Consider the following 26,314-nt stretch of genomic DNA (forward strand, 5'->3'; position numbering starts at 1 on the left):
CACCATCAGAGTGGGACGGTCAGGGTGCTGCACAACCTCGCTGTGTTGTGTGTGTGACAAACAACAAACTCTGTGTATCCCAGGTGCCTCTCCCTCCGGTCCCCTGGCTTCGGGCTAATGTTCAGGACTGCTTCCCAACACGGCAGGATCCGGATCCGCCTTCTCCAGGCTGCAGTTTGTAAGCTGTTAATCCTGCGGATCTGGAGCTCCTAGCCCGCAACGTGCCATCTGTAGCAAGAGGAGTTGCTGTGGTAGCTCAGGGGACCGGAGGGGCCGCCAGAACCTGTGCCAGGATAGGGGGCACCTCGCTTCCGCAGGGACGTTTCTTCACATCTGTGGGACGCTCATTCCAGGGCCTCCCATTCGCCATGCCTGTTGGAGCCCCCCTGGAGAGATTAGAGAACACTTCTTCCTTTGGCTTCCGTGGCAGCCCTCTTGGTGGACCAGCCTAACTTGGCTGTCTTTGCCAGCCCCTCTTTTCCTGCCACCCCGTGATGCTGGAGAGCCTCTGCCTCTTCTCTCTTTACGCCTTTTGCTCTTCCTAAGGAATTACATCCGTTCTGGGTGACCTTGCAGAACTGTGACATTGCAGCTTTGTGGCTAGAATTTCCTCCCTCTTCCTTTGAATACACATTTTCTTGAACCTACACCAGGAGACGGCTTGCCAGGAAGGAATTTTATTAATATATTTGCCTTTGAGTCTGGGAGACGAAGGGCGTCCAGCACGAGCTCCTGCCACGCCCCACTCATCCCACGTTTTCACTGTGGCAACTTCTTTCATCCTGGGCTCACTCTTAATTGGGGGAACATTTTTTACTTATTGTGCCCATCATTCCAGATACAACTTATTAGATACCCACTTACTGAGTGCCTACCCAGCATCCATGCCCTTTCTAGTATTACCCAGATCTCTGTCTGGAAGCTTCCTCTCCCCTGAGCAGCTCATATGATTTGGGAGAAATTGATCTCCCCTGCAGCTTCAGCAGGGGGCCTTGTTTAACTCACCAAAAGGCACAGTCCATTTTCCCAGCCCTTCATGGTGCAGGAGTGAGCCTCTGCTACAAGCCAGCCAGGGTGAATCTCAGCACTCCTACTTGGAACACCAGGGTAAACCTCCCCACTCTCCCCTCATTGGAAGTGAATGTGGAAGCATGAAGCCCCAGCTGTGGCTGGCAGCTATCCCACCACCAGAAGGAAAGCTGGTCTGAGGATGAAGCTGATACTCGGGTGAGGGACAGAGTGAGGGACAATAAGAACCTCTGTCCTTGATGATGTCACTGAGCTGCTGATTCAAACCATTCCTGAAGCCTGCACCATCTCTGGATATTCCAGTGACAGAGGCCAAGAAATCTCCTTTGTTGTTTAATCCCATTTGAGTTGGGCTTACTGTTACTTGCAACATAAAGAACTCTGATGCCCCAAACCTCTTCAGAGGTCAGAAATACTTCCCACTTTGTTCTCCTGTATTGATCACATTTGTTAACATCTGTAGGAGTGGCCAGTGTTGATGGAATGTGCTTTACATGCATTATCTCATTTAAGCCTCCCAACAATGCTTTGAGGTAGAGTCTCTTATCCTTACTTGACTGATGAGGAAACAGACTCACAGAGGTTAAGTAAAAACCATACAGCTAGACGAGGTGGATCTTGGACTGGAGCCCAGGAAGCCTGATTCCTGCGCTCATCTTCTTAACTCCTACATGACTTCCCACCCAAAATTTTCCTTCTGAATTTCCTCCTGGGATGACACTCATGTCTGCCCTTCACAGAGCCCAGTGTCAGTCCTGAGTTGCTTGGTGTCGAGAGCATTAACCAGGAAGTCATGACTCTGGGACCCTGACCAAGAAGTGCCCCTCATTTCTTCCCCACTGTTCTGAGACAAGTGTTCACAACATCGTCCCTTGTCTTTCTCCGGCCTCTTTCTGTGTAACATACAAACCAAACAAGTGAAGAACAAACTGTAGACTTTATATGAAGGGAGGGACCATCCTCCATCAGTCAGCCTGTAATCTCTTGCTTGTCTGCCTTTTTTTTGGGGTTGTCAGGTGGCTTCTCTTTTCTGAAAATGTCTCAGGGTCAGCCAGAGACAGCTCAGCCCCAGCTCAATGTCCAGGGCTGGACTCTCCTTTTGCTCAACACTGCTAACCAGGGGATGACCAGATTCCAACTGCAAAACTAATTCTTGGTCTCAACTGGGGCAGAAAATGAGAATCTCTGTTGAAAGCCATTAAGATAGGTAGCTGGAGATAGGCCCTCCAGATTTAGGAAATAAAAATACGAAACGCCCAGTTAATTTGAATTTCAGATAAACAAAGGATAATTTTTTAGTATAGCTATTCTTATACCCTCTTTTGAGAGATACCACAGTTGACAGTGGACTGCAGTATTGGTGCCCAGAGTGACAGAGCATTTGGGGTGAAGAGAGCTGAACAGGGCACCGGCTTAAGACAAGATCAGAAGTGATCGGGAAATGGAGATTCTGCTCTGACAATCCCTTTGAACTGAGAGCTGAACACAGTTACCTTAAGGGGAAGCAATCAAGGAAGCAAAAGCCCATTGGAAAGTATTAAGTTGGCCACACCTATGTAATGCTTCAAGCTGGTTAATGGTGACACTCTATGGCCCCACCTACTGGCCAGAAGAATTTTTGTTTTGGTTGCTATCCAGGATACAGATTTTCCTCTGGGTAGAATTCATCCTTTTTCTTTCATTCATTTAACACATTTTTACTGAGCATCTACTATGAATGAGGCACTAAAATAGTTCATACGGATACAATAGTAAGCAAATACAGACCCAATGCTTGTCCTCCAACAAAAATACTTTGGTCATGTTCCTTTATATTTTTTTCTTTTTTTCTCCATTGTAAAATTCCTCCTGACCAATAAATCACTGTTTGTAAACAAGCATCATGTGCTATATTTGTCTTTGCAAGGGTAGCTATGAAGTCCCGTATCCCCTTTCCAAAGTACTGCTTCAGTCATTCCCTTGGGGACAAGAGATGGCGGTATAAAATGTGGTTGATCCTGTCAACCGATCTTGTAGCAGGTAAAAAACTGATACCACAGGTCCAGTTTCAGGGGTTGACAGGAGGGTCTAGGAATGCTCCAAAGATGGATTCTTTGCTACATGTTTCATGGGTGATACAACCTTTCTATCACACTTGAATTAAAATTTTGGATTTAGGCTTAAGTAGCGTGTATTCTCCTCTACTATTTATAAAAATACAAGTGTCAAGGTTCATGCTTGGAGGTTTTGAAGAACAGAGGGAAAAAATAAAATGCCAGAAATACATGAGTTTCAGGAACTGACTGACCACTGAGATATTTGTCCTGAGAAAATAATTCAACTGAATAAAAATAAAAGCTATGAATATGAATACTTGCAAAACTATAATACTGAAAAGTAGGAAATAATACAAATGTCCAATGATAAGATTAAGTTCATTATGTTGTACCCCTGAATAATAATTAAAATTATCTAGATAGAGTAAAAGAATTTATGATAAACTAAATTTAAAAAGCAAAATTAGGGCTTCCCTGGTGGCGCACTGGTTGAGAATCTGCCTGCCAGTGCAGGGGACACGGGTTCGAGCCCTGGTCTGGGAAGATCCCACATGCCGCGGAGCAACTAGACCCGTGAGCCACAACTACTGAGCCTGCGCGTCTGGAGCCTGTGCTTCGCAACAAGAGAGGCCACGACAGTGAGAGCCCCGCGCACCACTATGAAGAGTGGCCCCCACTCGCCGCAACTAGAGAAAGCCCTTGCACAGAAACAAAGACCCAACACAGCCAAAAATAATAAATAAATAAATAAATAAATAAATTTAAAAAAATAAAAAGCAAAATTAAAAAATTGTCTAGACACTACGGTTACAGCTATGTAAACCTTTTAAACGAATATAAAGTTCACATTTTCATGTTTATAGAAACACGCAATAATAAGGTAGCAGTTATGATAGTAAAATACATAACTGCTTTTCTTTTTCTTCGCTGTTTATTTCTACATTTCTATAAAATTTTGAATGAGTTTAAAGAGAAAAATATGAGGTAGGGGAAAAAGAGCTGAGTGACTACCTGTTTCTGTTAGGATTAGGATGTCTTCAATTGCAAGTTACAGAAAATGTAACTCAACATAGTTTAAAAAAATAAAGGGGACATCTAACTAGGAGGTCCAGATGTGGGGTGGGCTTCAGGCACAGTTTGATCAGGGCTCTGACTTCATTTCTCTGCGCCTCTCTTGGGTCTGCCCTCTCCAGTATGTAGGCTTTATCCTCAGGCTGGCTTTCCTCATAGTTACAAGTTAAAGGAAGTGAAGCTACAGGATTCCTCCTTAGTATCTTTAGTCAATCTCAGTGAGAGGAGACACCATTGGAAAGGAATCCTAGCTTCATTCTCATTGGTTCACTTGCATCCCAGAGGCTGGTCATGCATTCCAGACATTGGCTTTTGTTTTGAAAAATTTCTGTGATAAGGAGGATAGGATTATCCTGATTGGCTGAGACCAATTAAGACCCACTCCTAGAGGTGGGGGTAGTTCAGTCGTACCCAAAGAGCATGCATGGAGGTGTGTGGCTTACATGCTGGGTAGGAAACACCAGTGTTCACTGTTCCATGTGGAACGTGTGCAGAAGATTGCCATGAAAAGCAGGAAGGTGAGTTGTAAGGTAGTTGAGAATTTAATACAAACAGTCCTGACTTAAAATGGTTCGACTTAGGATGGTGCAAGAGAAATCATACTTCGAATTTTGAATTTTGATCTTTTCCTGGGCTAGCGATATGTGGAACAACACTCTCTTGTGATGCTGGACAGTGGCAGTGAGCTGCAGCTCCCAATCAGCCACACAATCATGAGGGTAAACAACAGATACGCTTACAACCATACTGTGCCCATACAACCATTCTGTTTTTCACTTTCACTACAGTATTAAATAAACTACATGAGATATTCAATACTATTATAAAATAGGCTTTGTGTTAGATGATTTTGCTCAACTGTAGGTTACTGTTAAGTGTTCTGAGCACGTTTAAGGTAGGAGAGTCTAAGCTATGATGTTTGGTACGTTAGGTGTACTAAATGCATTTTCAACTTAATGATATTTTCAACTTACAATGGGTTTATTGGAAGGTAACTCCATTGTAAATGGAGAAAGATATATAGATACATAATGCCTTGGCTACACACTTTAAATGTTTCCTTTCCCTTCTGAAATGATCTCAGCCATCAGGGGAAGAAACTCCAGATGAATTAGAGATAAAAGTATAAATCAACTAGAAGAAAACACTGGAGAATATATTTGTGTGTATGAGTGTGTGTGCTTTTTATTTTTGGTATATGTAATATTGGAGAATACCTTGCTTTGGGAGTTTGGGATTGACATGTACACACTGCTATATTTAAAATGGATAACCAACAAGGACCTACTGTATAGCACAGGAAACGCTGCTCAATATTATGTAACAATCTAAATGGGAAAATAATTTGAAAAAGAATAGATACATGTATACGTATAACTGAATCGCTTTGCTGTACGCTTAAAAGTTAAAAAAGAAATAAAGAATACCTTGCTGAATACGATACAAAAACAAAAGCCACTTGGTACTTCCCTGGCGGCCCAGTGGTTAAGACTCCACGCTTCCACTGCAGGGCGCGACCAAAACAAAACAAAATAAAACAAAACAAAACCCAAAAGCCACAAAAGAAAAGGCTGATAAATGTGAGTACTTAAGAATTTAAAATCTCTGTATAACAAAGACACCATAAACAAAGTTAACAGAAATGTGATCTGTAGGAGAAAATATTTGGAATTTATATCATAGACAAAGGATTAATATCCAGAATAAGATAGAGAATAATTTCTCTCTATTTCTTCCTTTTAGAAGTAACAGCCCTCACTTGCCACAGCTGGAGAAAGCCCTCGCACAGGAACGAAGACCCAACACAGCCATAAACAAATAAATAAATAAAATTAAAGAAGTAACAACCTTCAAAGTGTTAGCTAGACACACAGCAGTACAACCAGAGACTACATTTCCCAGCTCCCCTTGCAGCCAGGTATGGCCATGTGACTAAGTTCTGGCCAATTGGATCTGAGCAGGAAAGGCTAAGTGCAACTGGAAAGTTCCATTCTTGAAAGTGAACAGCCTTTCTTTTCTTTCTTTCCTCTACTCAGGGGCTGGAAGGTAGTGACCTTGGCGTAAGGGCAACACCCTAGTGCTGTGGCTCCATACTGTGTCCAAAGTGCCGGGGGTGGGCGGGGGGTGGGGTGGGGGTGGGGGTGGTGCCACAGCAAACTCATGGGGATGCTATGGGATATCTTAAAAATTTGAGGAAACAAAGTGACATCTGTGTTGTACATGAAATGCTAGCTTGAGTTAGTTCACATTTTCAGCCGTTAGATGGAGAAATTCCTGACGTCTCATCTTTGTGAAGATGGATTTAGAAAGCAAGTGCTGCTGGAATGTGGAGCAGGAATGAGAATGGCGGTTTTCAACCTGTTTTTAAAGTTTGATAAACTGTGCAGTGTGCAAGGGGCACTAAGTTGTTTGGACACAAATACTTATGAAATTGTTCAGAGATAATTATTTAATAGATGGGATTATTAGATATTTCTTTTGGCTGAGGTGCTCTGTGAAAAAAATTCTAAGTCCCTGAGGGGTGTTGTAATCAGAGAAGGTTTGGAAATTTTTACCGAGTGGTGGAGCAACAAGATAGGAAGGATCCGGGTCTTTGTGTGATCGCATGGATCTCCTGGAGCGGAACTGCCTACCACGCCTGGACTGTCCCCCTACCTCTGGACTATCGCATGCGAAAGAAATAAACTTCTTTCCTAATAAAACCATTGTGTTTTGGGGTCTCTCTGTTATAACAGCAGAGCAGACACTGTAGGTACCCTGCCTGTATCCCCACAGCCCTCCGTGGAGATGGATGGCTTCCTGAGTGTCTGCCTGAGGTGTCCTCTGTACGTGGGGCTGGGCTGGCCTCTGTGTGGGCAGGCCAGAAGGACTAGGGAATTAGTGTCCCAGAAGTAGCTGCTCCTCCATGGGACAATTCTGAGGCGTGCTCTGTGGAGCCTCTCAGATGATCCCCAGTGGGACTGAGCCCCACATGCCCCCCTCTACTCATCAACATCTGCCTTCCTGGCTTTCCTCTCTTTTCTCTCACTCCCCCAATCCCTCACCATGTTTCTTGGGAATCTCTCCCCAAACAAACTACTTATACCAAATCCTTGTCTTGGGGTTTGCTCTTAGGGAGCCTGAACTAAGAGAAGCACCTTAGCCTGTTCCCTAACAAATACATAAAATATGTAAATAAGTACCACAATGCAACAAGAAAATGGTAAACAAATAAAAGTGGCAAAGGATAATTGTAAGCAGTTCACAACAGAGGATAGACAATTGGCCAATAAACACACAAGATGTTCAACATCACTAGAAACCAGCCAGCTGTAGTGAAGACAGCCCAGCACAGCAATTAAGCACACTGATTCTTTAGCCCAATGGCCTGAGTTTGAATCGTGGCTCTAATACTTTTTAACTCTACGGCCTGAAGGAAAATTATTTAACTTCTCTATGCCTCCATTTCCTCATCTATAAAAGTGGTATTATATTAATAATAGTACTTATCTCATAGAGTTACTATAAAGATTAAATGATAAATATTTTAAAATTTTAAACTAAATAGAACGGCACCTGGAACCCAGTAGGTGCTACATAAGTGTGTAGTGAGCAAATAAATAAATAAAACGCCATTTAACCCATCAGAATGTACATATTAAAGGAGCTGATCTGGGAATTCCCTGGCGGTCCAGAGTGCTGTGGGCTGGGGTTCAATCCCTGGTCAGGGACCTAAGATCCCACAAGTCTCATGGCGGGGCCAAAAAAAAAAAAAAAAAAAACAGCAGAAGCCGATCTATCAAATGTTGGCAAGGGTTTGGAGAAACAGGCTCTCTCAGACATTTGTAGTGCAAGAGCAATTTAGTATTTATTAAAATTAAAAATGCCTACATATTCTGTGGCCCAGAAATTCTACTTCCTGTAGCTGTCCTAGAAAAATACACCTACTTGTGTGTAATGAAGTTCATAAAGGTATTTTCACTTCAGCACAGTTTGTAATAGCAAAATGTGAAATTAACCTAAATGTTTAGTAATAGGACCATTATATTAAAGGTCGCAAACTGGTGGCCTTAGGCTAGATTTGTCCTGAAGGTATGTTGTGCTTAGCCTGAATAGTGTTTTAAAATCTTGAATTAGTTGCCAACATTAAAAAATTTGATTTATGTCATAAAAATCCAGGTTTTCAAATACTCTTAAGACACTGGAATTCAAGTCAGCAATCCTTTGGTCTGTGTAAATAGCTACTTCTGCTTAGAACAAAACACACTTGCTCTACTTTGTCACTTTACTGATTTGTTACCTGCATATCCCCTGTAGGCACTAGAGTTTGGGACCCTGGCAGATGAGTTATGGCTCAGCTAAACAATGAATTGCACATAATGAGGTAAATACGATATAGCAAATATATACGTATTGGTGTGGAAGGATCACCAAGACATATTTTGGGGAAAACAAAAAGAAAGCAAGATGTAGAACCATTATGTATAAGATAATGCTATTTCGGTAAACAAAAAATTATAAATGTGTATGTACACTCTAGAATGTAAACTATGACGTTCAGGGATTTTTCTGTTTTATTGCTATGTTCCCAGTGCCTAAAACAGTGCCTGGCATATACTGTGTACTCAATACATATTTGTTTAATAAGTAAATATGTATAACTGTATAAAAGAGTTATGGAAGATACACACTAAATAAGTGATTAATCCTGCCAAGGGACTGAGATTTGGGAGGGGTGATGGTCAAGGGAGGTTTCTGGTTTTGTTTTGTATAGTTTGACTCTTTTACAAGGAGAACACAATATTGTATTACTTGCATAAATTTTAAGAAATGAAAGAAAAGCAGTCCAGCGCAGAACACCACAGGTAATCAAACGAAGATTTAAAGTTAGGCTCAACTAAAACCATCCAGAGAAAAAAATGAATGGGGTTAAAACTAAAATTCGGCATTTATGAGTGAGGAAAGCTAATCAAAATACTTAACCACCAACCAGCTCAGAATTAACCAGCAGGGTGAGGAGTCAGCGGGAGACACTGATGAGGTCCAGCCACTCTGCATACGTGATGAGGCTCCGTCCATAACCACACTCCTCCCTGGTGGTATCACGTTTTCTGATTTTGGGGTTTTGTTTTTCAACTCTGTGTCCACAAGTTCGTGAAGGCCTTTCACACAATGTATCAGAAAGTGCCCAGCTTGATAAGTTTTTTAAAAAGGAAAAAAAAAAAAAAAAAAAGAATTATGAAGCTGTAAGCTGGGTAGGTAGCAAAGACCGGAAAAGAGAAGCGCTTTAATGCCAGTGTTTGGAGATCACAGACATTTCCCCTCAAAAGGAGGATAGGCCTGGCTCAGTTACAGACAGGTTTTCAGAGGCATCGAGAATAGACTGGTCTCAGCGGATTCAGAGGCGTTCAGGGTAAAAGGGACACCCCACAGGGGACTTGTCAATGCTATGTTTGGAAGCAGCTTTTCTCACTCCAGGTTCAACTATCATTAAACAGCCTTCCTTCTTATCCTCTAGGTTTGGAGTCAAACAATCGTCATGCTCCCAGGGGCAGGATGTTCAGAGGTGTTCTGAGACAGCAGGAGCAAAGACACTGGAACGGTTCAGACAGGTCCCAACGGTGTGACTGGCAGAAAGCAAAGCGAACTCTGTCCACCACTAAGACACAGGGTATGAGCCCCTAGGTGTGCCTGCCCGGGGTCGCTGCTCGGCTGGGAGCCGAGCCATGACTGGGCTCTACCCAGGCCGGTGGGCGGCTCGTCCGCTTCACAACACCGGCGTCCTCGCCCGCACCAGGCCTGGGACAGTCTCTTTGTAAGATTTCTGGCAACGGCTCTATAAAGCTGGACCTCCCGGCCGTCAGACTTAACCACATTCTGGAGGAGCCAAGGCGGGAAGCGAGAGACTACTCCGAGGGTGCAGAACACGAGCGGCAGCCCCACGCCCTCCCTCAGCTGTCCGCGCGCACTTCCGCCGGAAGTCGGCCTGGCCGACGGCGGCGCGTGATGACGTCACGGATCCGCCGGAAGTCTGGGGACGCGCCCTAGACGCGCGGATCAGGTGCAGCTGGCGGTAGACAGGTCTCGGCGGTAAGTCCGCCTCCGCTGGGCTATTAGACACCCGGGCTGGCACGGGGCCCTTCGTCTCCCTGTCTGACCCGCCCTTCCCACTTGTGTATGGCGCTGCAGCCCCACCTCCACCCCTCCCGGCGCACAGACACCCCCAGTGTCCCCTCCGATCTTTCTGCACCCCCCCATCCGACCAACCCCGGTTTCGGCTCCCGGGGAAAGCTCCGGCCAGGCCCACCCGCTGGGATCTTCGGACGGAGAGTAGCCTCGGGAATGCTCTTCTGTCGGGTCCCCAGCGTGGGCTCCTCAGGTATAGGGATAAACACCGAGATCCAAGGCTCCCGGGTTATTTCTTCCTAATGAGCTTTTTGTCTAGAAATCTTACAGCCCCGTTCACCCTGCGGGGTCTCAACATCCCTTGACTTCCAAATTCTTTTACACAATGTATTGCGCCCCTGACTCCTAGCCTATCATATTATGTGAGGGTTGAATTGATGTCTCTGCAGCCAGATCCAGCTTCCTAGAGGAGCCATGTCTCCTGCAGCTTTGGGTGCCACCTGTTGTGCCAGGCGCACGCCGCTGAACAAGAGGAGATGCCGTTTGGATTCTCCGTGAATGTTCGGAGGAGGAATGCCCGAGCTGCCGGCTGAAAACTATCTAAACAAAAGAAATATGTAGGCTGGGGACCCTGAATCACCTCGTGAGAATTGCTGCTCTTTCTTTCCTCTGTCTTATCTCGTGAGGAGTTTCTAGTTTGGTTATCTTAATTGGAAGTTCTGCCCAGAACCATATCTGCCAAGGCCAAAAGTAACCATTTCCAGTTTCTTAATACAGGCTTGTGTGTTGACTCTGGTCCCCCTGGGTGATCCCTGAGTGTTGTGGTCACTGCCCTGGAGGGATCTTCATAGGACAGCACGCCTGATCCTGGCTGGGGGCCCCTGAGTGCCTCTGGTGGATGCTTGTTCCAAGAGCAATGTCAGTAGATTCTTTTGGGTACATTCATATCAATGTCATTGTGAATATTTATATTCAGGGGAGTAAAAGACTGATTTATCGCTGTGGGAGGGAAGGGGGATGCATTTTGCATATTCTTCCCCACTTATTTTGGGATTTGCAGGCAGGAGATGCCACAAGGCAGACCACAGTGGTTTGATTAGGAAACTTTTGAAGGGTGACCAGGTGGGAAGCCCCACTGAGAGGCAATTTGTGCTTGAAGGATGAAGAATTCTGTTTGGAGTCACTTAGGGAATTGATGTCTGAGAATATGCATTGGACTATATCCCTCAGTAATAATCACACTCTTTCTGTTCCTTTGTAGCCCCAGGATGGACTTTCTGGTTCTCTTCTTGTTCTACTTGGCTTTTATGCTGATTGGTGTTGTTACGATCTGCATCTGCTCGAAAACCCATTGCTTGAAAGGCCTGGTCAGAAGAGGAGCACAGGTAACAGTGATGGTTGGGGACCACGGGATTTTGAATACCACTGGTCTAAAAGGCTCACCAGTTTTCTGTCAGAACAAAAAAGAGATGCCATTTTTTATTCGTTCGTTCACTTGTTCTTTCATTTATGGCACTTGCAGTGTATTCGAAAGTCTCTATCTTTCTGTTTTTGTTTTTGTTGCTGTTGAAAGTAATCTTTTTTAAAAAAATTTATTTAATTTATTTATTTTCCTTTTTTTTGGGCTGTGTCGGGTCTTAGTTGCGGCACACAGGATCTTTGTTGAGGTATGCGGGATCTCTTCGTTCCGGTGCTTGGGCTTCTCTCTAGTTGCAGTGCTCAGACTTCTCTCTAGTTGTGGTGCGTGGGTTTTCTCTCTCTAGTCGTGGCACACGGGCTCCAGAGCACGTGGGCTCTGTAGTTTGCAGCACGCGGGCTCTCTCGTTGAGGCTCGTGTGCTCAATAGTTGTGGCACGTGGGCTTCCTTGCCCCAGGGCATGTGGGATGTTAGTTCCCCGACCAGGGATTGAACCCTCATCCCCTGCATGAAGGTGGATTCTTTACCACTGGACCACCAGGGAAGTCCCGAAAGTAATCTTTTGATGATGCTTTAAGAGAAGATAGCATTCTCAAGGTTGGCTGTTTTTCTCTAGAGTTGATGCCTGTAATTGGGCATGGATGTGAGCGGTGTCTGCCTGGAGGGGCCTGATGGGTGAAACTGGGGGTAGTGTGGGTAGAAAGCTGAACATCGGGCTACCCACACTCCTCCAGGGATCAAAGTGAGCAGAATTGGGGTGAGCAGCCTTGGGAAGGTGTTGGCCTGGTGGGGGGACCTGGGCTAATGCTCTGTGATCTGGAGGTAGACTCTGGAACCTAGGATTGAACCCAAGGCAGGGAAAGGCTACATTAACAGTTCACATCAGCATTACCTGATCCAGCCCCTCTGCTCACCTCCCTTTGCCTGAAGACCAAGACTTAGTGCCTTGTTTGGGGTCAGGATGGAAATGGAGGCGTTGACATCAAAGGAAGGCCAGCTGAGGGAAGCCCACCTCTTTATTCTCACTTAAATCTCTTCTCTGCTCACATGCAGAAACATGCCTTTATATCACCAATATTGCTGGCTAAAAGTGAAGCATCTAATTTGTTTAGGAGTGGGGAGAAAGAGAAATGAAACTGAACCTTTCTCTTTTCTTTTGTTTCAGATATTTTCATATATAATTCCAGAATGCCTTCGGAGAGCCATGCTAAGATTTCTTCATTACCTCTTCCATACACGGTATTTATATTTCAGAGTTTAAGTATTATCTTCTTTTCTGTTTCGATTGTTAACTGTTGCTGTCCTCTAGCTCTAGGAGGTTCCTTGTTTGTTTCCAGCGTGATACAGGGAGGGATGCTGGAGGGATCAAGAGTCCTGGGTCCAGAACCTTTACTGACAGATAATCTGCCTTTTATCTCTGGGGATTTGACATATCTAATTTTAAGTATCAATACTTAAAGAATGGGAAAGTATTGGCATGCATTTCTGTAAAAAATATATACTGATACTGAGACCTCAATTCCCAACAAAGATGATGATTATAATAGATAACATTTATTGAGTACTTACTATGTGGTAGGCACTAGGTGAAATGTTTCACATGATTTCTAATGTAATTCTTACTGTTGTCTCAAACCCAAAGGAAGTGGTTGTCTGTTGGTTCACCTTCTGTAGTGTGGTGTGATTTTTTTCACAGAGAAGCCCCTGTGAACAAGTCATGTACCTGTGTCCTTTCAGAAACCACACCTTTGTTATCCTGCATCTCATCTTGCAAGGGATGGTTTATACGGAATACACCTGGGAAATATTTGGCCTCTGTCAAGAGCTGGAGTTCTCCTTGAATTACCTTTTTCTGCCTTATCTGCTGCTGATTGTAAATCTGGTTTTTTTTGCCCTAAGTTGTGAAACAAACCCTGGTAAGTTGAGGCTCTTAGTATAGAAAATGGTGACAGATTAACTGTCTGTCTCACTGACAGTGCTACAAATGAGTAGTGATCCCTCCAAGGGCTTTGGAAAAAATTTGATATGTAGGGTTTGCATGATCTTTCAGTTTTAAATGTTTTCTAGTTTTATTTTTTCTTCTTTGTCCCACAGATTATTTAGAACTATTTAAACATTATCACTTAATTGTGTTATATACAGAGCTTGCAGTCTATATGATACTGTTTCTTTTAAAGTTGTTACTGATATTTGCATTATGCCCAGGCATGTGGTCAGTTTCTGTAAATGATCCATGTGTTCTTGAAAAGAGTATTATATTTTCTAGTTCTTGGGCGCAGGCAACCATGTAAGTCCATTAGATCAAGATGTTATGTTCAGATTTTTTATATTCATACTAATATTTTTGTTTGATTACTGAGAGAGGTATGTGATCTCATTCTGATGGTAGATTTGACAGAGTTTTCCTTAACATATTTTGAAGCTATTATATGTGTGTGTGTGTACAATAGTTATATATACTCATATTAGATGTATTCAAGTTTAGAATTAGTATTATCTCTTGAATCTTTTTTCAAAATACAATGAGCCTCTTTGTTACTAGTAATACTCTTTGCTCTCAAGTCTCCTTTGTCTGATACTAATATTTATTATTACATTGTTTTTAGATATATACTTGCTTGGTATTTTTTTTCCCATCCACTTATTTTAATAAATTAAATTTATTTATTTATTTATTTTAAATTTTTGGCTGCGTTGGGTCGTTGTTGCTGCGCGCGGGCTTTCTCTAGATGCAGTGAGCGGGGGCTACTCTTCATTGCGGTGCACGGGCTTCTCATTGCAGTGGCTTCTCTTGTTGCAGAGCACGGGCTCTAGCTGCGCAGGCTCAGTAGTTGTGATGCACGGGCTTAGTTACTCCGCAGCATGTGGGATCTTCCCCCACCAGGGCTCGAACCTGTGTCTCCTGCATTAGCAGGTGGATTCTTAACCACTGCACCACCAGGGAAGTCCCCATCCACTTATTTTAATCTTTTCTATCCTTGAAGGACCAAATGTCCATGAATTAATGAACAGATAAATAAAATGCGATATACCTATTCGATGGAATGTTATTCAACCATAAGGAGGAATGAAGTACTTATACATCCTATAACGTGGGTGAGCTTTGGAAACATTATGCTCAATGAAAGAAGCCAGATACAAAAGACCACATATTGTATGATTCCATTTATATGAAGTATCCAAAAAAGGCAAATCCATAGAGACAGAGAATCGATTAGCAGTTGCCAGGGGTTGTGAGATTAGAGAGAAGTGGAGAATGACTTCTGAAAGGATTTCGTTTTGGGGTGATGAAAGTGTTCTCAAGATGATTGTGGTGGTGGTGGTACAACTCTGTGACTATAAAAACCACTGAATGGGGGCTTCCCTGTGGGCGCAGTGGTTAAGAGCCCGCCTGCCAGTGCAGGGGACACGGGTTTGAGCCGTGGTCCGGGAAGACTCCACATGCCACGGAGCAACTAAGCCCGTGCGCCACAACTACTGAGCCTGCGTGCCACAACTACTGAGCCCCCGTGCCACAACTACTGAGCCCGCATGCCACAACTACTGAGCCTGCGCGCCACAACTACTGAGCCTGGGCACCACAACTACTGAGCCCGCGTGCCACAACTACTGAGCCCGTGTGCCACAACTACTGAGCCCACGTGCCACAACTACTGAGACCGCATGCCACAACTACTGAGCCCACATGCCACAACTACTGAGCCCGCGTGCCACAACTACTGAGCCTATGCACCACAACTACTGAAGCCCGCGCACCTAGAGCCTGTACTCCACGATAACAGAAGCCACCACAATGAGAAACCCGCGCACCTCAACGAAGAGTAGACCCCACTCGCCACAACTGGAGAAAGCCCGCGAGCAGCAATGAAGACCCAATGCAGCCAAAAATAAATAATAAATAACTTAATTAATTAAAAATAAAAACCATTGGATGGTACACTTTAAATGGGTGAATTGGGTTTATGAACTATATCTCAAAGCTGTTAATTTAAAAAATAAATTATTTGGAATATTAAATACAGCAGTTTTAGTTGTGCTTTGCCAGGACAGATTGTATGAACATCTGGTCCACTGTATTGCTCGAAACTGACACTTGTCCTTCCTTTTTTCAGGTACCATAACAAAAGCAAATGAATTACTGTTTCTTCAAGTTTATGAATTTGATGAAGGGATGTTCCCAAAGAACATGAGGTGTTCTACTTGTGATTTAAGGAAACCAGCGCGATCCAAGCACTGCAGTAAGTCTGGTTCTGGCCCCTCCAGCTCTGCCCTCGCACAACGGACAAGTGGGCTTCGTCTGTAAGGGAATGTTACATAAATCTAGAAGCAGGGCCATTTGACCTCCAGACATGAGGCGGCCTCTGCTGGTAGGGGATAGTTAGATAGTGGTTTCTTTGAGATGCCTAGAGGTGAGGTCTTATGTTCTCCTGTAGTGGGTAACCTTCAGCTCTGGGCAAAACAGCCCTTCCTTTGCCACGTGGCAGTGCTTGCTGCTCAAGAGATGTTTCTGTAAGATGTTGTGTTTGCAGACTTCAGTCCTGGCAGAGGCTACTCTTCTGGGCAGTGGCCAAGATTCTAGATTAGTGCTGTCCAACAAAAATATAATGTGAGCCACCGATGTGATTTAAAATTTTCTAGTAGCCATGTTGCAAAAGTAAAAAGAAATGGGAAAAATTTATTTTAATTATATGTCCCTTAAGATATCTAAAATACCATTTTAACATGTAATCAGTATAAAAATATCATTCGTGGATTTTTCTTTTTTTTTAAACTTTTGGGTTTATTATTTATTTATTTTTATTTATGGCTGTGTTGGTCTTCGTCTCTGTGCGAGGGCTTTCTCTAGTTGCGGCAAGTGGGGGCCACTCTTCATCGCGGTGCGTGGGCCTCTCACTGTCGCGGCCTCTCTTGTTGCGGAGCACAGGCTCCAGATGTGCAGGCTCAGTAATTGTGGCTCACGGGCCCAGTTGCTCCGCGGTATGTGGGGTCTTCCCACACCAGGGTTCGAACCCGTGTCCCCTGCATTGGCAGGCGGATTCTCAACCACTGCGCCACCAGGGAAGCCCCCTCGTGGATTTTTTTATATTCTCTTTTCATACTAATTCCTTGCAATTCCGTGTTTTTTACATTTACAGTACATCTCAATCAATAGACACTAAATTTTTATTGGAAATTCTTGATCTGTATTTAGATTTCATAAAATTTATAGTTGGAAGAGCTGATTCACATACCGAAGCTATTCTAGACATTCTTAAAAGTTTTTCAATGACTGAATCAGTACCAAAACATCATTTTTCTTGGGACTTCCCTGGTGGCACAGTGGTTAAGAATCCACCTGCCAATGCAGGGGATACGGGTTCGAGCCCTGGTCCAGAAAGATCCCACACGCCATAGACCAGCTAAACCCATGCGCCACAACTACTGAGCCTGCGCGCCACAGCTACTGAGCCCGCGTGCCACAAATACTGAAGCCCACACGCCTAGAGCCCGTGCTCTGCAACAAGAGAAGCCATAGCCATGAGGAGCCCGCGCACCGCAATGAAGACCCAACGCAACCAAAATAAATAAATAAATAAACAAATAAATAAATAAACCAGCATTTTTCTTTAATATCTATATCTATATTGACATAATGGTTCGTCTTTATCAGAAGAATTGATTTGACTTTAAAGCAAAAGCGTCAGTTTTAAAATTATGTCCAAGTTAAGTAAGTTCACTAATTATTTTGTCATCTCAGCATTATTCACATTTATCTCAAAGGAGCAATGCATAATTGAAAAACAACTGTGCATTTATCAATACCAACAAAGTATTCTTTCAAGTTTCTCTTGTAGCCACGTTTCAAGTGCTCAGTACTCACATGTGGCTACTGTATTGGCTACTGTATTGTCCCCTTCGGTTCTGAAAGCTTGGTGACAGCAGCTGCCATTGACAATGGCCAGCTCATACTGCTAGTGTCAGCGTGTGAAACTCTCAGTAGGTGTGCATGGTGTTATTATCAAGGATCAACGCAGGGTTGTGGCTCCATTTCTGTGCAGGTGTGTGTAACCGGTGTGTGCACCGCTTTGACCATCACTGTGTGTGGGTGAACAACTGCATCGGGGCCTGGAACATCAGGTACTTCCTCTTCTACCTCTTGACGTTGACGGCCTCGGCTGCCACCATGGCTGTGGTGAGCACCGTGTTTCTGGTCCAGCTGGTGATGGTGTCGGACTTGTACCTGGAGACTTACGTCGATGACTTTGGACACTTGCAGGTGGTTGACACTGTCTTTGTTATTCAGGTAATTAATATTCAGGTAATTATGTTGTGGGCTGTATGTTTCTGACTTCAGGTTTCAAAATTGGAAAAAGGGCATTTGTTTTCTGAGTCAAAACGTGAAGGCATTCCTTTTTAAAAAATTGATATATAGTTTTAAAAAATCGATATATAATTCACACACCATAAAATTCACCCTTTTAAAGCATACAGTTCAGTGGTTTTAATATATTCACAGAACCACGTAACCATCACCACAGTCTAATTTCAGAACATCTCACCATCCACAAAAGAAACTCTTATCTATTAGCAGTCACTCCCCATTCCCTTTTCCCCAGACCCAGGCAGCCACAAGTTTACTTTCTGTCTTTATGGGTTTGCCTTTTCTGGTCATTTCACATAAATGGAATCATACAATATGCAGCCTTTTGAGCTGGTTTCTTTCACTTAGCATAGTATGTTCAAAGCTCATTCATGTTGTAGCATGAATCAGTGCTTCATTCCTTTTTATGGCTAAATAACATTCCGTTGTAATCATTTGAGGAACCACCAGACTGATTTCCAAAACATTTGCATCATTTACATTCCCACCAGCAATCTATGAAGGTTCTAATTTCTCCACATTCTTAACAATACTTGTTATTATCTTTTTTTTTTTTATTATAGCCATGTAGTGGGTATGAAGTGATACCTTACTGTGGTTTGATTTGCATTTACCCTAATGACTAATGATATTGAGCATCTTTTCATGTGCTTATTGGCCATTAGTATATCTTCTTTGGAGAAGAAAGTTTAAGGAAGAAGCAGCTCGTTTTTATTTGGGTTGTCTTTTATTCTTATGTTGCAAGAGTTCTTTTTTATATTCTGGACACTTGACCCTTATCAGATACATGATGTGCAAATATTTTCTCCCATTCTGTTGGTTGTCTTTTCACTTTTTTGATAGTTTTCTTTGAAGCACAGAAGTTTTAAATTTTGATGTTCAATTTATTTTTTTCTTTCGTTGCTTTTGCTGTAGTGTCGTAGCTAAGAAATCATTGCTTAATCCAAGATCATGAAGATTTACACTTAAATATTCTTTAAAGTATTTTATAATTTTAGGTCTTACATTTAGGTCTTTGATCATTTTGAGTTAATTTTTGTACATTGTGTTTAGTAAGGTTCCAACTTTATTCTTTAGTTTGTGGATATCCAGTTGTTCCAGCATCATTTATTGAAAAGACTATTATTCTTTGCCCATTAATTTACCGTAATGTAAAAGTCAAAGCCATTCTTTAAAAACTCATTTGATTGCTAAAAGATTTCTATTTCATTTATGGGAAATGGCTTATGAGCAGTCTTTTTTTAGGTAACTGCCTAATTCTCCTTGAGTGTTTTTTTTCCTTTTGTTTCAAAGAAAATAAAATGAGCAAGTGGTATGTATTAAGTGAATGCAAGGTTGGTTCAATATTGGGAAATTGATTAGTATCTTATACAGCATTATTAAGTATTAGGAACAATGATATGATTATTTCTCTAGATGCTGAAAAGCCTGTCAAAAAATTCAATACCCATTATAATAAAAGCACTTAGAAAATAGGAATTGAAGGATATTGTCTTAATATGAGAAAATATGCACATAGTCCTAAAGCCTGCATCTTTTTTAACTCTTATTTTAAAATAATGATTGATTTACAGGAGGTTACAGGAATCCTGTGCACCCCTAAGCTCTTCTCCCCATGCCAGAATCCCTATGCAATCACAGCACAAAAGCAAGAAATTGACATGGGCACAGTCCACAGTGCCAGTTATATATGTGTTCGTTTGTGTTATGTGTGTAGCTCTGTGCAGTTTGTCACATGTGTAGCTTTGAATAATTGCCACCACAACCAAGGTGCTCTTCTGTCCATCACCACAGACTCCCTGTGTTATCCCTGATACCCACATCCTCCTCCCCACATCCCTAATGCCCAGCCACCACTCATCTGTTTTCTATCTCTGTTATTATGTTATTTATTGTTACAGACATGGAATCCTACAGTAGCATTTTGTGTTTGGTTTTTTTCACTCAGCACAGTTTCCTTGAGATTCATCCTAGTGGTTGCATAGATCAGTAATTCATTCCTTCTTACTGCCGTATAGTTTTCCATGGTGAGAATGGATCACAGTTTGTTTAATCAGTTACCCTTTGAATGACATTTGGGTGATTTCCAGTGTTTGGCTATCACTAATGAGGCTGCTATGAACATTGGTTTAGAAGCTGCTGTGTGAAAAGAAGTCTTCAGTGTGATTGTTGGGTTGTATGGTAAGTCCATTTTAGGTTTTGAAAAGGAGTACCACACTGTTTTGCAGAGTGCTTGTACCTTTCTACATTCTCCCCACCAGGGATGTGGGAGTAAGTGGTTTCTCTGCATCTTTGCCAGGTTTATCATTATCACTGATTTTCACTTCAGCTGTTCTGATAGGTATGTCATGATACCTCCTTGTTGTTTTAACCTTGAATAGTTTTTATTCTCAAGTTTTTTCCAATTATGTAAATTTGTAATCATACTGAAAAGTTAAAAGAATAACAGAGTGACTACCCATATACCTTCCACCTAGATTTTAAAATTGTTAACATTTTAATCTGTTTCCTTTCTATACGTGTGTATATATTTTTCTGTATTATTAGAAATAAGTTGGAGACGATGTTGCTTCACCCCTAAATACCTGAGCATGCATTTTTTCAGAATGTCAACGTTCTCATATGTATCTACAATTCTATTATCCCATGTAAGAAAAGTAATAATAAATCTATATACTCTCTAGCCCGTATTCAGATCTCCCCATTGTTTCAAATATATCTTTTATAGCTCTTTTACCTCCTTGAACCAGATTCCATTTTATAGTTATGCATTACATTTGAATATTATGTCCTTTTATTCTAAAATAATGCCCCTGCTTTTTTTTCATTAAATTGACATTTAGCAGTCTAGTTATCTTTTAAAATGTCCCATGTTCTAGATTTTTCTTTTCCTAATTGTCATCTAATTTTTCTCTCTTTCTTTATATTAGTGTAAACTGGAAGTTAGTTCTAGACCCTTGATTAGATTCAAGTTAAATATTTTTGGCAAAAATGCTTCCTAGGTAGGGATGTGTATTTCATAGTGCATCCCATCAGGTGACATCGGAGCAGTGAAGCCCGGGTTGATTCATTGGTTTAAGGAGGTGACCACCAGTTCCCTCCACTCGTGAAGTGCATTTCCCCTTTGCAATGGGTAATCTTGTGTATATGGTTTTGCTTTTGTATTTAGGACTTTCTTTAGGATAGATTCCCAAGAACATAAATACTGGGTCAAAGATTGACAACAATTATAAGTCTTTCGATATATGTTGTCAAATTGCTTTTTAAAACCTGTGGTTAGAGCAGTGTGTAAGTGTTCCTTTCACTGCATCAGAGCAGGCATTGATGATGCCTGGGATGGGAAGTGCTTCTAGTTTGACAGAATATGGTTTACCCTTTTTTACAAATTACATTTCTTTCATTACTTTTGATTACTTTCCTTGTCTGTCAGTCATTTGTATATCTTTTTTGGTGAATTCTGCCCTTTAATTGTTTACCTATTTGATATGAGAATAACTTTTGATTTGAGGTCTTTGGATAATAATGGTAGTTCATTCTTGTTGTATTTGTTTTCTGTTTGTGTGTCTCATTTTTTGTTGTTTAAAAAGCTTTAGACATTCTTCCTCATCGAATCTGTCTCTTTTCTTTGTAACTTCAGTTAGCAAGTCTCGCCCATCGGGAGTTTTGATGGAGTTTTGATAAGTATCTACTTCTTTTCTGCTAACTTTCAAAAATATTGAACTGTTTCAGAATTCTTTGTCTATCATAAAAACGAACTTATAAAAATTCAAGTAGTCCAGAACTTTTAGGGGTGGGGGGAGGTGGGGGAAATAAGGGAAGGTAGTTATTCCAGTTGAAAGATGAATAAGTCCTGGGAATGTAATCTACAGCATGGTGACTGTAATTAACAATACTGTATTGTACATTTGAAAGTTGCCAGGAGAGTAGCTCATAAAGGTTCTCAACACACGCACACAAATTGTAACTGTGAGGTGACAGATGTGTTAACTAACGTTATTGTAATCATTTCATTATATAATATATATAATCATTATGTTGTATATTACATGCACCTTAAACTTTCATAATGTTACATTTCAATTATATCTCTATAAAGCCGGCGGGGGGAGGGGGAAGAAAATTTAAAACATCTTGGACAAAAATAAAATATAAACTGGGAATTATTCCCCTCCCCTCCCAACAGTTTCATTCTCCAGAGACAACCAATTTTATAGTTTGGTGTACATTTCAGGCTTTTTTTCTATGTTTATTTATATGGCCATACACTTTCATCGAGTTAGTTTTGTTTTTGCACAAATAGGATTCCATTGTGAATTTTGCATTTTGTCTTTCTTGTTGGGCAATATACTACCAACATCTTTTCCAAATTAGTACATAGACACTGACCTAATTTAAAGGCTCCTTGTTGTTCCATAGTATGACTATCCCAGAGTTTTACTCTTCCTCCTGGATGGACATTTAACTTGTTTCTTTTGGGAAGAGGGGCTGTCAAAATCAGTGCTACAGTGAATACCCTTGTACATGTATTTCTGGGGTCGTATTGTTTTCAGAGAGAGATTGATCTCTTCTGTCCGTCTGGACTTTATGTTGATGTATGAACTAAGATCTGCATTCATTTCTCTGTTTATTTTCTGAATAGCTAACTGGCATCATCTCCTGAGTGTCCTTCCCCTTTTCCTTGAATGCACACACTTCATTTATCCCATACGAAATTCTTCCTGGGATGTTTGTCAGTGCTGTTTTTGGTTCTGATTTTGTGTTCAGTGGGTCAGATGTGTATGGAGGTGGGGGAGATGGGAAGGCAGTTCTGAAGTGTATATGGACGTGACCATGGCCGGTGGTTCCTAACCCCGACGCGTGTCACAGCCTAGCTGCCTAACGTGCTGCTTCTTCTTTGCCCCCAGTACCTGTTCCTGACCTTCCCGAGGATTGTCTTCCTGTTGGGCTTTGTTGTGGTGCTGAGCTTCCTCCTGGGGAGCTACCTGTGCTTCTGTCTGTACCTGGCCGCTACCAACCAGACCACTAACGAGTGGTACAGAGGTGCCCGAGCCTGGTGCCAGCATTGCCCCCACGTGGCCTGGACCCCATCAGCAGAGCCCCAGGTTTACCGGAACATTCACTCCCGTGGGCTTTGGAGCAACCTTCGCGAGATCTTTCTACCTGCTGTCGCACATTATGAGAGAAAGAAGAAATAAGAATGGGAAGAGTGTTACTGCCTTTTAAATATAGTATATGTTTATTTATACATATGGATACTTTTTAAAAAATTTTTATTTATTTATTTGGTTGCGTTGGGTCTTCGTTGCTGCTCGTGGGCTTTCTCTAGTTGTGTCGAGCGGTGGCTTCTCTTTTTGCGGAGCACGGGCTCTAGGCGCGCGGGCTTCAGTAGTTGCGGCACACGAGCTCAGTAGTTGCGGCTCATGGGCTCTAGAGCGCAGGCTCAGTAGTTGTGGCGCACGGGCTTAGTTGTTCTGCAGCATGTGGGATCTTCGCAGACCAGGGCTCGAATCTGTGTCCCCTGCACTGGCAGGCGGCTTCTTAACCACTGCGCCACCAGGGAAGTCCTGGATACTTACTTTCTAAGCATTGGTTTATTTCTTTTTTCCCAGTTTCCGCTGTGTTTATGAATTGGCTCTCAGTAGCTAAGGAAGGGAAGGGAAAACTAGTGTTTACTGAGTGCCTAAGCCTTGCCAGGTGCCATGTTAATAAACCCTGGGGCAGAAATACCCCTTGCTCATCCTCTGTTCATTCAGCCGGCTGGAGTGGAGCATCTCTGAAGTCCTGGTGCCAAGGGGCTCAAAGGTGAATTCCCAGAGGTTCCAGTTGACCTTGGTCTCCCACTGGGCTCCTGGACAGGAGGGGCCTTATGGCTGTGTCTTCTGATGTGCAGGAGGGTCTCCGTGACTTGAAGTTGCCCCAGCTGCACCCTCTTTAATGTCCTTTCCATCTTTCCCTGGGAAAGGCCTTGGCTTTTTTCATCTCCTTGACCACACCCAGCATCCTCTCCTAGGCCCACCCTCAGGCCAGAATGGACCTTTTACAGAAGGCTCATTCCTGTGGCCTCTGGCCTGCCCTCCACTGGCCTCTTGTGGCCACATTCAACTCATTTCTGCCGTTTTTAAAATCCCAGGCTAACCCCCCTGTTCATTCATTGCAGAGAGATGAATACAGGAAAAGAGATTCATAGAAAGTGCTGAGGGTTTAGGTTTTCAGGTCTTAGTGGTCAGGAGCAGGAGACCTGATTCCTACGGCCCTCCCAGGCTAGGCGGGGCCAATCTGGAGGGGGCTGGGGAATAGGGACTCTCAGGTAGGCAGGCATCATTTGTCGTCGCAGCCCCGAGTTCAGACTAGATATAACGTTAAAGATGAACGGCTGAGGCCTGAGCCACGGCCCTGCACCACCACCCTATCCTTGGAAAAGCTCCATGAAATCACACGTGTAGGCTTTGAACGCCGCGCAGAGAAAGCAAGGGGAGCTCCGGGTGGGCCTTGCGGGGCGGGGGGCGCGCACAAGACCTAGAGTGCGTTCGCTGGTGGATGTGGCCCCCAGCTCGGCCGCTCGGGACCCGCTCGGCGGTCGCGGGGCCCAGGGGCGGGGTTCAGGGGAGGGGCGGGGCCCTTCCGCGCCCGCGGGCCGAGCCGCCAGGGGGCGCCCTCAGGGGGCGGGCCCTCGCCACCGCCTCCGCTTGGCCCTTGCGGGCCGCCGTCGCCGCGCTAGGCATCCGCCGCCTTTCGACTCCGCGGCATCGGGTGCCCAGGGCTCTTGGTGGTGCGGGAGTCGCACACTCGGGGCGCCCGCTGGCCGCTGGCGGCGGCGGTGGCCCCCTGAGCGGGCCTGAACGGGGAGCGGGGAGTGGGCGGGCTCCGCGGCCAGGCCCAGGGTCGGCGGGCGGAGGCCGGCTCGCGGCCTCTTTGTCTCGGCAGCGGCGGGCGCGTCCGCGGGGCCCGGGGCGGAAGTCCCGCCGCGCTCCCGGCGCCCGGCCGCAGAGGTGGCACCATGAGCGACATCCGCCACTCGCTCCTGCGCCGCGACGCGCTCAGCGCCGCCAAGGAGGTGCTGTACCACCTGGACATCTACTTCAGCAGCCAGCTGCAGAGCGCGCCGCTGCCCATCGTGGACAAGGGCCCTGTGGAGCTGCTCGAGGAGTTCGTGTTCCAGGTGCCCAAGGAGCGCGGCGCGCAGCCCAAGGTGCGCCCAGGCGGCCGGCTGCCGCGTCCCCGATAAGCAAACTCCGGCTCCTTTTTCCTTCTCGGTGACAAGCGTCGGCCAGACAGCAAACGCTCTTCGGATCGGGGGCTCCGTCCTCGCCCTTGGCCTTGCTCCTTCAGCAGCAGCCAAAATGCCCGTTTTGCGGGGCTTGTGACAACCATGTCTCAATGGTGTTAAAGGAAGAGACTTTAAAGTCCTGTTACCGAGAATCTCAAACCGCTGTAGGTCATCCTGAGCCCCCTAGGGTGATGCATAATGACGTAGAATGGTATTTCTCGAGATTAACAGTAGAGAGTTCTACTCCGTGGGACCCGGGCTTTAGGGAGGTGAAAAGTTCCCTGGGGAAACCAGTGTTTTCTGTTTTCTCACTGTGTGAAATTAATAGGCTGAATTTCTCATCGCTTCTGGATTTGTTTTACAGAGATTGAATTCACTTCAGGAGCTCCAACTTCTTGAAATCATGTGCAGTTATTTCCAGGAGCAAACCAAGGACTCTGTCCGGCAGATTATTTTCTCATCGCTTTTCAGCCCCCAAGGGAACAAAGCCGATGACAGCCGAATGAGCTTGTTGGGAAAGCTGGTCTCCATGGCAGTGGCTGTGTGTCGAATCCCAGTGTTGGAGTGTGCAGCTTCCTGGCTCCAGGTACGTCTCTAGAGATAGCCTCCTGAGAGTCTCTGAAGACGTGTTTCGTGTCAGGAAGTTTAATTTAATTGGATTTCTAGAGAGGTCTTTTCCATATGTTATCTCCTTGATGTTCCTGCCCTGTATGCTGATACCCCACACCTGTATATACAGGTGATCACCATTCTTGAGAAAACAGTAGTTTGTAACGGTAAATGAAGGCTCCATCTTCAGAATAAGTGAAAAATCATTTTTCTTAGTTGAAAACAATAAGGTAGGATTTTTGAAAACAGCTATGCATGCAGTCTCAAAGATTGGATTCTTTTTTTTTTTTAAAGGTCATTATGTGTCAAACTGTGGCAATGTTTGCTTGTTTTTTATACAGTTAGATCAGTAAACATGGGAGTTGTTCCAGGGTGCCATTTCAAAGGTGATGGCTCTTCTAATGGATATGGGCATAGGA

The 26,314-nt window shown here is 43.8% G+C and overlaps 2 protein-coding genes across 11 annotated transcripts in view; both read left to right on the forward strand.

Moving 5' to 3' along the window:
• The first annotated feature begins 10,126 nt into the window (after nt 1–10,126).
• Nucleotides 10,127–23,264, forward strand: ZDHHC4 (zDHHC palmitoyltransferase 4). 8 transcript variants are annotated; one of them, XM_082429983.1, is made up of 8 exons: nt 10,127–10,205; nt 10,691–10,858; nt 11,503–11,626; nt 12,824–12,897; nt 13,396–13,574; nt 15,771–15,896; nt 17,697–17,941; nt 22,924–23,264. In XM_082429983.1, exons 2-8 carry the CDS (start codon nt 10,800–10,802, stop codon nt 23,212–23,214), a joined length of 1,098 nt encoding a protein of 365 aa, XP_082286109.1. In that variant the 5' UTR covers nt 10,127–10,205; nt 10,691–10,799; the 3' UTR covers nt 23,215–23,264. The 8 variants fall into 8 exon arrangements, with proteins under 8 accessions (XP_082286109.1, XP_082286113.1, XP_082286110.1 ...); XM_082429987.1 differs by lacking the exon at nt 10,691–10,858 and having other exon boundaries at nt 10,129–10,205; XM_082429984.1 differs by lacking the exon at nt 10,127–10,205 and having other exon boundaries at nt 10,691–11,159.
• A 1,440-nt stretch (nt 23,265–24,704) lies between these two features.
• Nucleotides 24,705–26,314, forward strand: part of INTS15 (integrator complex subunit 15) — a 10,663-nt gene continuing 9,053 nt past the window's right edge. Inside the window, exons 1-2 of one of the 3 annotated variants that reach the window (XM_082429978.1) lie at nt 24,705–25,208; nt 25,651–25,872. In XM_082429978.1, coding sequence (XP_082286104.1) covers nt 25,017–25,208; nt 25,651–25,872 — 414 coding nt within the window. In that variant the 5' untranslated portion in view covers nt 24,705–25,016. Of the gene's footprint in view, nt 25,209–25,278; nt 25,451–25,650; nt 25,873–26,314 lie in introns of those variants that run through there. The other 2 variants (XM_082429976.1, XM_082429977.1) reach the window with 2 other exon arrangements.

This window comes from Balaenoptera physalus, assembly GCF_965194825.1.
Source record: "Balaenoptera physalus genome assembly, chromosome: 16".
Classification (NCBI taxonomy): domain Eukaryota; kingdom Metazoa; phylum Chordata; class Mammalia; order Artiodactyla; family Balaenopteridae; genus Balaenoptera; species Balaenoptera physalus.